This window comes from Alnus glutinosa, chromosome 14, assembly GCF_958979055.1.
Source record: "Alnus glutinosa chromosome 14, dhAlnGlut1.1, whole genome shotgun sequence".
Taxonomy (NCBI): Eukaryota; Viridiplantae; Streptophyta; class Magnoliopsida; order Fagales; family Betulaceae; genus Alnus; species Alnus glutinosa.
The window spans coordinates 2110198-2121572 of record NC_084899.1 but is presented as its reverse complement, the minus strand read 5'-3'; the positions used below and the strand labels follow the sequence as shown (position 1 = coordinate 2121572).

General features: G+C 35.0%; 1 protein-coding gene across 2 annotated transcripts; it reads right to left on the bottom strand.

The window, feature by feature from the left end:
- Nucleotides 1-1679: 1679 nt before the first annotated feature.
- Nucleotides 1680-4756, bottom strand: LOC133857344 (1-aminocyclopropane-1-carboxylate synthase 7-like). 2 transcript variants are annotated; one of them, XM_062292580.1, is made up of 4 exons: nt 4738-4756; nt 3490-3700; nt 3095-3384; nt 1680-2759 (listed from the first exon to the last, which is right to left on the bottom strand). In XM_062292580.1, the coding sequence occupies exons 2-4, from the start codon at nt 3658-3660 to the stop codon at nt 1880-1882; spliced, it is 1341 nt and encodes a 446-aa protein (XP_062148564.1). In that variant the 5' UTR covers nt 3661-3700; nt 4738-4756; the 3' UTR covers nt 1680-1879. The 2 variants fall into 2 exon arrangements, with proteins under 2 accessions (XP_062148564.1, XP_062148563.1); XM_062292579.1 differs by lacking the exon at nt 4738-4756 and adding an exon at nt 3936-4116.
- Nucleotides 4757-11375: the final 6619 nt, after the last annotated feature.

The following is an 11375-nucleotide window of genomic DNA, read 5'->3' as shown; positions in this document are numbered from 1 at the left end:
CACCCAAACATGTCCTAAAAGTTTGAAAGGAAGTTGGACTTAATAGAGGAAAGTCTAACCTAATTCTTGAAATTAAACCTAAACTTAAGCAAATTTGGAGGCTAAAACGAAGTTTAATTAATTGCGTGAGGAAGTTAGGTGATTAGTTTATTATGGAAGAGCATTTGGTTGCCAAATGTTGTTTTGAAATATGAAAAAAGCTAGCTACTAATCGAGTCTTAATTAAATTAATATTGTGATAATGAGGGTTAGTTTGCAATATTTTTGTTGATTTTAGAAGGAGATGTTAATTAAAGTCAAATCATGCTTTAAAAGTAAACGCTAAAAATTTGTAAGGAAACTTAATAGAAAAATATGTTCCAATCTCAATGTAGTAGTGATCATCGACTTGCATCGAAAATTCCACATATATTCTATGGTGGTAGGAATGGATGCTGCTGCTAAGATACATCCAAGTTTATGCTTATTAATTACACCCTCTTTGTGTTTGCCTCCTATGCTTAATTACCTTTTAATCATTTCAATGGTAATTTTAAGAGTCACATCAATTTTGAGGGGACAAAAAAGAGACACAAGGGTGATATTTAGCATTACTCTTAATTGAAATCATCTTAGTTGAAGTACTATTCGATGCACGTTCGAACTAGTCGACGGGCCACCTGCAAGACAAGAAAACGACCATCGGAGTCGTGCTGGCCTGAGGCTTGCAGAGAGCCTCCGATGTTTAAGTCAGTAGATTATTTGTAGGAAAAAGTAGAATAAAAAGAGTTTGGGGTCGGTGGTGATTTTATCGTCTTGCATATATATGACCGGCCATCAACTAGTCAGCTGTGCGGAAATCCACTTTTACAAGATGATTGGTGATTTAATATGGCATTATAACAGAAGTCATAAGTTGGTGATTTAACAATAATGATCATTATATGGGAATTATTGGTGATTTGACAATGGTCTTTACATTAATATAATCAAGATTTATTCATTCTAATCTGCCGCATCAATTTCAAATGACGATATCACGTGGTGGAACAATGTTTGGTGTAAGTTAAGCATAATAGTGTATTTATGGAAAGCAAAGCAGTTAATTAAGCATATCTTATCCAATAACTTCTGAATCAAGCCGGCTTAATTATGTGAGCTTGACATGACGATGACAGCATCAACTTCAAATGTCAAAGAAGTAATAAGTTCCAGTTTAGATTCCAACCTAGCCAAGAAGTTTGGTCGGAAACATGTTGAATTAATATTGTATAAACTTCTGCCCCACATTAATTAATTAATTTTAATTAATCATGTCTTTTCAAAGTCGGATTATGTTTAGTTGAGAATTAACGAACAAACCCGCTCCCGCTAAGTATATTAAACAATTATTTATTTCAAAAGCTTAAATTTATAGAAAGCGGTGAATTTAATTAATATTTTAATTAGTGATTTGGTATAGCTAACACGTAAAATACTTTATTGAAATGAGGTGAATTGTAGGCTTAGAGTTCAAACTCAAAATCATCTTTGCTCTTATCAACACCGTGTTAAACCACTATTTATTTAAAAAAATTAAGCTGGAATGATGTTATTCCAACAAAATATGCTTAGAAAGTTCAGCATTATTACTACAGTACTCTTACAAACGGAATTTCTGCAACTCAGAAAAAAAGAAAAAAAAAAAAAAAAAGGAGGAATTTCTGCAAAACTTGCTCAGAGCAAAGCAAGCAAACAAAACTACTTTCCAATTCAATGTGATTTACAGTGTAATTGCGTTGAAAAGAATTCATGGTTTCATGGAAAAACGAGAAGGAGATAGAAATCAATGAAATCTCTGGTCTCAGTCATGTCATCCAAAGAATCAAAATGGGTAGAACCATAAAAAAAAGGGAAGAGATTACTGAGAAAAGATTTGTTGATTTCTCTCTCCTCCTTTTTTTTCCATGAAAATATGAATTCTTTTCAACGCAACTTGTAGTGTGAGCTCACTCATGTTAGCAAAACACACCCTGAACCAACCTGGTTCAGAGCAATGGCAAGAAGAGCCTGGAGATATATTTAGCTTCACTTCATGAAGCATGGAGTCCCAAAGAGCCAATTCACCTTCTCTTGTAGGCTTATCCAACAATGGGCTTAAATTCATCCAGCAAAACAACCCTGCATTTCCTTTCAAACACTCAATACCAGAACTCCTAAGCCCTTCAATGATCATTTCATACCTCTTCCTTAATCTCTCTCTGTTTATCATGATGTAATTCTCTGTGAATGCCTTGTTAGACAACATGGAAGCCAACAAATGCTGTGTTTGTGAAGAAATTAAGGTGAAGCTAGACATCCTCCTCGCTGTTGTCACAACCTTGTCGTTGTACGAGTATATCGTGCCAACTCTAAAACCCGGGAGGCCGAGATCTTTTGATAGACTGTAAACAATGTGAACTCTTTCTGAATCCTTAAATTTGCGGGCTTCAAGGATTTCTGCAACGCTTATGAACTCGGTCGGTGAGAAGACGGATCCTGAGTAGATTTCGTCGGAGACAAGATGGATGTTCTTGCGAGTGACAAAGTCGAGAATCTCTTCAAGAACTAACCGTTGGATTGTTGCGCCTAATGGGTTGGAAGGGTTTGTGATTAGCACCCCTCTCACTTTGATGTTCATGGCTTTTGCATTGTTGTAGGCGGCTTCTAAGGCTTCTGGAGTAATCTGAAAATTGTTTGAGCTGTCACAGTGGATTGGTACAATTTTTACACCAGTTCTCCACCTTAAATCTCTGTCAAATCTGCCATAAAAGAATATAGACAGGCATAAGTTCAAGAATATGGATACGATAACTCAAAAAATCTTAAGCCTTTTCAGTAGGTCATCTATCCCGATACTACTCTTGTATAAGCATGCTTAACTGCGGAGTTCTGATGGGTTCATTACGACTTTAAAACGCGTTGTGTCATTAAGTGTGCGAATATATATATATATATAAGCACATCCTTATTTCCATACTAAGACGATGTGGGACGTCACACTGTGTTAAATCACAACTTATTCCAAAAGTTTAAAGTTGATCGGGAGAGATGAATTTAATCATTTAATTTATATTTTAACGGACTATTTTCTTACCCCGGATAGTATGGGGTTGGAACAAGCAAAGCATCGCCAGGATCGGCAAGAATGAAGGTCAACAGCTCATTAGCAGCTGTAGCACCGGCGGTTAAGACAACTCTTTCAGGGTCGAACTTTACTCTCCCCCCTCTTATTTGTTCCATGAAACTTGCCATTGCCTTTCTGAATGATTTAAGTCCGTGGTAATCTTGAAACAAAGCATTCTCTCTAAAGCCAGATGCTCCTTTTCCCCAGCTAGAGGCTTCTGAATGCTCTTCCAAGTACTCTTCTAGCAAATCAAATGAAACCTGTTTAATTAGGAAACAACAAACAACGTTAATTAATTGATCGACATGCAGATTCTATGAAGCACTGAGAAATTCTAAATCAATAAATTAATGATCCCTTCTTACTTGGTTTTCTGCCAACCCCATCTGTATAACTCCCAAAGGGTTATTGAGTTCATCATATGGGTTTTCATCATAAGCTTTCCAGCCGGCGAAATATGGAGAGTCTTCCCCATGAGTATCAGAAACTGCAACTTTTGATAGCCCAACAGAGGGCTGCTCAATCTCTATAGCCATAACTAGCAGCTGTCTTGTAAGAGTGTTTTTTCCAAAAAGGCTGCAATATAATGGGTATATATGAGAGATGAGAGACAGAGAAGATATAAAGAGGAGAGAGCAGAAAGAGCTGTTGAATGAAACCTTTGTCAAAGACCCCCCATATATATAAGAGGCTTCTGACACAAAAATACCTCCCTCACAGCTCTAAGAAAATTAAAAAAAATAAATAAATAAAAAAGAACAAGCAAATATCAATGATTGATTCTGTGGTGTAAGCAAAATCAAAAGGTCACCTTTTTTACAGATATAGTTTTAATCTCGTGACAACTGTTTGCTTCTGTCATCTTCTCAAAGCTTTCTTTATCTCAATCTTCATAGAAGATCCATACGGATCGAATAATGGTGGTTGATGAGGAGGTGGGTGTTATTCTTTATAGTCGATCTCCAATTTAATTTCTTCGAGTTCTTTTGTCAGAATAGACCAAGTGTATATATGTTCTTTTTTTTTTATTATCTTCATGTAATTACTTTCCCATCATTATAATGGTGGTTAGGTTCTCGATCTCTCTAAAAATTCTCACTGATTCCCAACCTATGACTAATCAAATTTTCGCCAAACAAGCTCTAAATTCCCTGCTGGAAACGAAATCATGAATTAATTAAGAATATGCATATTAATTGCTTACAAATATTTGAAGAGATCTAAGAGTAGTTAAGTTAGATATATATGGTGACCTGAGAAAGATACCAATTTACTCAAGATTAAGATTCTGATTTGCGAACAAAGCTATGACAAACGAAGATCGATCTGATGGCCCCACGTATGTATATATTAATTCCAAACAACAAAACTTATCACTTATATCGGGTTTTGAGGATTGAAATTAAACTATAATTTCTTCTCATAATCTAGGCATACTTAACAAGATTTTGTTCATTAATTATTGATCCTATATATCATATGCAGTCGTTGGCTCTTATGTAAGTTCTAGTGCATATATATACACGTTAAATAAATAAATAAACAAGTTTTTAGTGAGGTTTGAATAGTATCGCTTGCTACATGACAATAAACGTAGGGTCAAGAAATTTTACCCGCATCGTTTACTGTTCAAACAACGTGAAATAATGTTGTTTGAGGTCAAGGGAGTACTCGTTTAGGGTAAACCGATAATGTAATCGAATAATACTATATTATATATGTGTGGATCGAAGGGTGTTGCTGTTTATGTGTGCAATGTGCATGGTATCTGTAGGAGTTAAGATATAAAATTGTCAAGATTGTGCAATTTTTGTGGATATATTTCAACTAAAAGGCGTCGAGAATAAATAAAGAATTGGATTGAGGACGAGAAAAAGAATGCAATAAGGTAAACTGATAATTAATTAATTATGAGGACCGGAGAATATATATGCTACTTTAGATCAACGACGTGGGGCTCAAGATCATGAACATCCATGTGCAAGAAATCAATAGCATGAGATCTTGCAATTGATCATAGATTGAATCCCTAATGCCGAAAGGAGAACGTGAATGGATTGATCAGATGACGACTGCTCGGCGACTTCAGCCTGTAAGGGAGGGACAAGTATCAACCAAAGGTCTTCACCAGATATCAAAATTCTTTTTTTTTTTTTTTTTTTTTTTTTTTTTTTTTTTTTTTTTCTTTCTAGTGTTTCATCTCTTTTGAATAATGGCATGTATCATTGACACGTACGGCACGGGGATGGGGTTTTTTTTTTTTCCTTCACAAAATATAAAATAAAAATAAAGTTTAATTATGTTAATTAAACAAGATCTCACTTGCCAATAATGAAATCTAGTAGATCGATCGAGTACTCTCACCACATAAAGGAAGAGGATTCACGCTTAATTATCTCACTTAGTTTGGCAATAATTAATTTAAAAAAATATAACCCTAGTTTGATCGACTTTCGGCCAAGCTTATTATTGGATTACAAAATAACACTAATTCTTAAAATATAAAACCAAATGATCCAATTATTGATTTTTCATCATGCATCAAATCATGATAGTCATGGGCATGTCATTTCTTACTGCATATATGGAAGCTAGGCCTTTTTCAACTCACCAGAAAGAACCCAAATCATTGGTTGGAAAGCATGTAGTAGTTGATGGAATAAAATAAACCCCTGATCATGCTCCTTGAGCTACGCCTTAAAGCTAATTAACCAAAACATTAATTATTTTGAGAAGTAGCACTGTTTAAGCTTTGTCTTTTACCAAATAATAATAATTAAAAAAGAAAAAGAAGGGATTGTTTCATGGTTAAAGCAAAGAGATAATTAATTAAGCTGAATTAATCTGTTAATTATCATATGTGGCGGTGTGGGGATAACCAAAGCTGGCCTTTTCAGCTTTCAGCCATATGTTGAAAGATAATGAATACGTTAAGTGTGGTAGGTGCAAATTAAGAAAGCTCATTGCCGAGAAAGTGTTGATGTCCCAAGTGGAGTCCAACTGAGAGAGAGGGAGCATGTCATGGAAGCACCCTCGAGGTTAGGACTTACACATACATATGAATATGACAGGCCAATTGGTCTTCCTTATATTTATGTGTCTTGTTCCAAACATATACTATATATTTTAAACTAACAAAGTCACGGGGATTACGTACATACATAAGATGGGGTTTTCTTAATTGTCAACAGCTCACTTTGTCAACATCTTGGATGTACGGGGGGCCAGGATTATGTCACTTCATGTTCTTCATATGGACTACAACCAATGGGAATGTGTTTTTTGTCCTAATTTGCATCCCGTTTTCCCTACTGCCCCAAGAATATATAACTACTGCAGAATTGGCCTCAAATTAATTCTCTTCCCAAATGCTCCATCTCCATTAATTACATCATTGCACAACTTATTATAATGTTAATTCACCATTTCATTACGTTAATGTATCATTGTCAATCCATCTTTAAATCAATCTTTGTTGAAAAAAAAAAAAAAATGGTTCCACCCTGTTCACAAGATTGCAAGATCTTATTGAATGGGTACTTAGAAAATAGGCTATAGAGGGCAACAATTTGAATCCAACTTTTTTCTGCCATCATCAGCCTGATTTCTTCTTGGATTTTCACCATAACGGGAGAGTCCATCGATTCATACTAAATATACTCAAAGATTCTGTAAGTTGAGTCTTTAACCAATGTTGTTACGTGCTTAGTATGAGGAACTTTTAAAATTAGGGTTCCTTAAAATCTTAGAATTAGTGTGATATCAAACATTTATGTTTGTTGTTGGGAGGTTTAGGGTTCCTCGAATTATCTTAAAATAAAAATACCTAAGATTTTTCAAATTATTCTTACTAAAAATACATTTTCTTGTAAATTTTTCATCACACACGTTACGTAGGCAGGTAACTAATGCACACTAGCTTGTTTAATTAGTAGCACACAGCATGAATTACCACCAAGATAAAATAATGAGGTAATTAATTAAGATAAAGTGGGATTTCCGTATAATTTGTAGGCAACTAATTAAAGGGGATCGATCGAATTGGCGCATGTTATTTTGTATCCGATGTTGAGGGCATATGAATCTGCTTGGAAGATACAATACCAATAGGGAGATGCCATGTGGAAAAACATTATAGTAATCATGTTCGAAATAGAGATAACGTCAGAATATTGGGTAGGTCGGTCAGTTGGTAATACTGACTCTGCAGGCTCCATTGGAATGCAATTTTTTCATGCTTTTCTTTCTCTCCTACCCTCCCTATCTCAGGCATCTATCTTGAATATATATATATATATATTCAACGCGCACAAATCCATGCCTCCAAGTACTTGTTTATATTAATGATTCTTAATCTTAATTAGCGTGTTTGTACAAGACACGTTTTTGAGAAACAAATCTCATCCATGGACCAAGGGTGTTCTTTTCGCTACTGTTGTCGCCGACAGTAGTCTTAGACTCTGTTTAGTTCTACACTCGCATGGCATGGAGCCGGTTAAAAGTATGTTTTTAAAATTTATGTTTTCATTAATTGCATTTTGAAATTTTTACTCTTTCAAAAAACAGGTTTCATTTCTTTTGGTTTGAAAATGCAATTTTTTTTTACCTTTTTTTATTGTAATATTTTAAAAACACACTCTTAAATGATATATTTTTTATAATTTAGTTTAAAATCACACATTTAATCTACGAAATCATGTAGCCAAACACACTCTACAACTGCAAACTAAGGGAGATAAGTGTCGCTCGGAGAGATAGAATGAGAACCAGTCTTCCAGTAATGGCAGTGGAGTGGAGTGGAGGGGACCTATTGGCGAGGTTATGCAAATCCCAATTAAAACTGGATATCAGCTTTACAAATTAATCGACCAGACCCGAATCATATTAAGCAAAAGCCAAAAGATGTCTTTGTTAATTAAATTTCTTAATATTGTTGGTCGATCTAGTTGTAAAGCATTGAAATGCAAAATCATCCACCGGCGTCTTTTGACCACCAACAATTCATCAACACCACCATTCAAAATTATTCAAATTAATATTAATTGCCGTTTGGAACTTAAACATTAATTCTGTAGTTTTCTTTATTTTTCTTTAATTATTTCCCTTTTTTTTTTTTTTTTTCTTTTTTCTCTCCACTTGCTGTAGTTGATTTTTTTCAATTAATACACCTATATGTATTTTTTATCATGAATTTTAAAGCCAGTGTTTCTATGTATGCGCCAAGAATCGCCTTTTTCTAGAAGACTTTTCTCTCTCTCTCTCTCTCTCTCTCTCTATATATATATATATCAAAACCATGTGCTCTCTCGTTAAAAAAAAAAAAAAAAAAAAAAAAAAAAAAAAAAAAAGCATTTTCATTATTGGTTGAATTGGTTTTATAATTAATAATTAAAATAGCTTCTTTCACTCCCTAAATTGTGATCCAAGAACGTCCACAGAGGCTCAGAGATAGGATTGCTTTACCCATAATATTATAAAAGAGACCACGATTTTTATTTGTCTTGTCTACTCGAATTCTTCTATTTCTTTATCCAATTAATTATTTCACTTTCTTATATATTGACCTCTAATTATTATTATTATGCATAATCCAGCTCCTCGCCAACCAGGCTCCCACGCACGCTCAACGTCGGTCCCAATCATCGAACATAATTAAGCTTACGTTGGAACTCATGTCTAATAATAGATTATATGTAAAAATGTTGTTTCAGCAATCAGACTTGAGACAAGACGGTACCTCGTAAATTCAAACACATGGCTATAGCCTGTAGCACGTACTAGAAAGAAGTGTGATTGCAACTTCTCCCTCAGTAATAGTTTAATGGGCCTATTGTTTTACTAAATGCACCTTAAGAGAAAGAAAAACACGTAAAACGTTCATTCACGTGTGATATTATTGTTTAAAAACGTGTATTGCATCAGAGTAGCAGAATGAGGGAAGTCCCAATCATTTTCCTAAAGGCATCTTAAGGGAAAAGGTTTTCTTAAGGATTATAAAGCCCACAACCTAGGTATACCTTGGCAATGTGGGACTCTTACACGCCTCCTCACGTGTGGGACTATTGTCCAAACACGTGTACAACGGAAAAGAAGACCCAACATTGGCCAAAGCCCTGATGTTTTGATACCATGATAAAGTCCATTGAACTTTACTCTTCCACAAAAAGCACATTAGGAGAAAGATGGACACTTAACATGATAAAGTCCATTGAGTCTTACTCTTCCATAAAAGACACCTTAGGAGAAAGGGAGACACTTAACATGTCCCCTCACGTGTGGCACTATTGTTCAAACACATGCATTGCATCAAAGCGGTAGTGGGAGGGAAGGCTCAATCCTTTCTCTTTAAGACGCCTTAGGAATAACACGCCTCCTCACTTGTGGTGCTTTAATTTAGTCAAACACATGTTCAACATCGGGAGGGAAAGGCCCATCATCGTTCAAAGAACTTGCTTTGATACTATGTAAAAGTCCAATGGGCCTTACTCTTCCACAAAAGGCACCTTAAGAGAAGGGGGGACACTTAACGCTCTCTCCCTGGCCTGCCAGACCTGATTGGGCAACAATGATAAATGGCAACGTATAGCATAATTTTGGTTTGTTGGGGGAGATAAATAAAAAAGATAATATTAGATATATAGATCCATATTATGGATTGACCACCATCTTCACTTCAACACTTGATAATTAAAGGTGAATACTTTGTTTGGGTCTTCAAGTGAGATTTTGATATAATATATAATATTAAGATACTACTTAACTTAAATCTATGATCAGTTTAGATTGATTAATAATATTTGTGTTATATCAATCTCCCACTCCAATGATCACCACCTAGCTAATTAATGTAAGACTTTGGTCATATTTGGCTATTTGCTAATGGTTTAATTTTAAATCATTTTTTTTGTTGTTGTTTAAAAACCACTTCTCAAAAACATTACCGTTTGTCAATGTATTCTGCACCTGGTTTAATTTTGAAACCTTTTGCCCGAAAACACCTTCTCCCTTTGCTAGATAGCCTAAGCGGTAGCCTAGACAGGCCACCTAGGTTACCGAACGACCGCAAACAATGACAACAGGCCAGCCATGGCTGTTGGCCATTAGGCATCCTCGGGCAGTGACCTAGTTAGGTTGGTTGGGTTACCAACTGATCACAAGCCATGAGGCTTCCTTGGGAGGCCCTTAATCTCTACATAATCCAAAACAAATTAAAATAAGGGTGAATAGAGAAGGTTATTAAACGGTTACGGCTGTCTACAATTACAATTACATTGTAATGGTGCACAATAAATATTGGTACATTTTAGTTGGAATTTGTTAATTGAAGTTCATTTGTTGAAGAGAATCATCTATTATAGTAGGGAGGACTTAATATAAATTGAGTAATGCTAGCTCAACAATGCAACTCTTAGATCAATATTTGTTTAACTTAATGATTGATTGTAACTGCCAAGTTATTATTGTGAAATATTTGTGAGATAAAAATGTAATTTTTATAAATTTATGATTAATGTGAAAACCGCTTAATAGCCTTGTGCGTGTGTGTATATATATATACACACACTTTTCTTGGATTTGAAAAAAAATGAAAATTTAAATGGAAGACTGAACCAAAACCAAAACCTAAAGCATTTTGCAGGTATTGGCAACCCACTCTTCCAAGGGTCACCATCTAAAAATGCTCTTTCCAAAGAGGCATATATAATCCAACCAAAATATATAACAATTAAGAAATGGTCCAAACTCCAAACCAAATAGAAGCAGGCTTGGCTTGTCAAGAGTTTGAGAAGTTCCATTTTGACTTCAAATCACACCTCAAAGCTACACTTTGGCCATTATTATGAAGTAACTAATTAACGATGTCATGAATTGACAAGGAATATACTAATATACACATCTTCCTAGTATCAAACAGAAAAAACCAAGAGACAACATAACTCCTAAACACACTATATATTAGTGGTGCGTCGATCGGACACGTCACTAACAGTTAAATACTGACCCATTGATTAGTGACCTTCTAGGAAGGTTACTGATCAAATGTCACTAATGTTTAGTGACCTTTCACCATTTCTGGTCGGCCACTAAAAATCAGTCACAAAAAGCATGTATTTTTGTAGTGTAACCAAACATTGGGTTAAAATAACATGAACTCAATGGTGGTGTTGGGGGTGGAACTACACAAATGGTTAGGGGGTTTATTTTCAAATAAGTCATGGAAATAGTAATTTAGCTTTGTTTTCAATTCAGG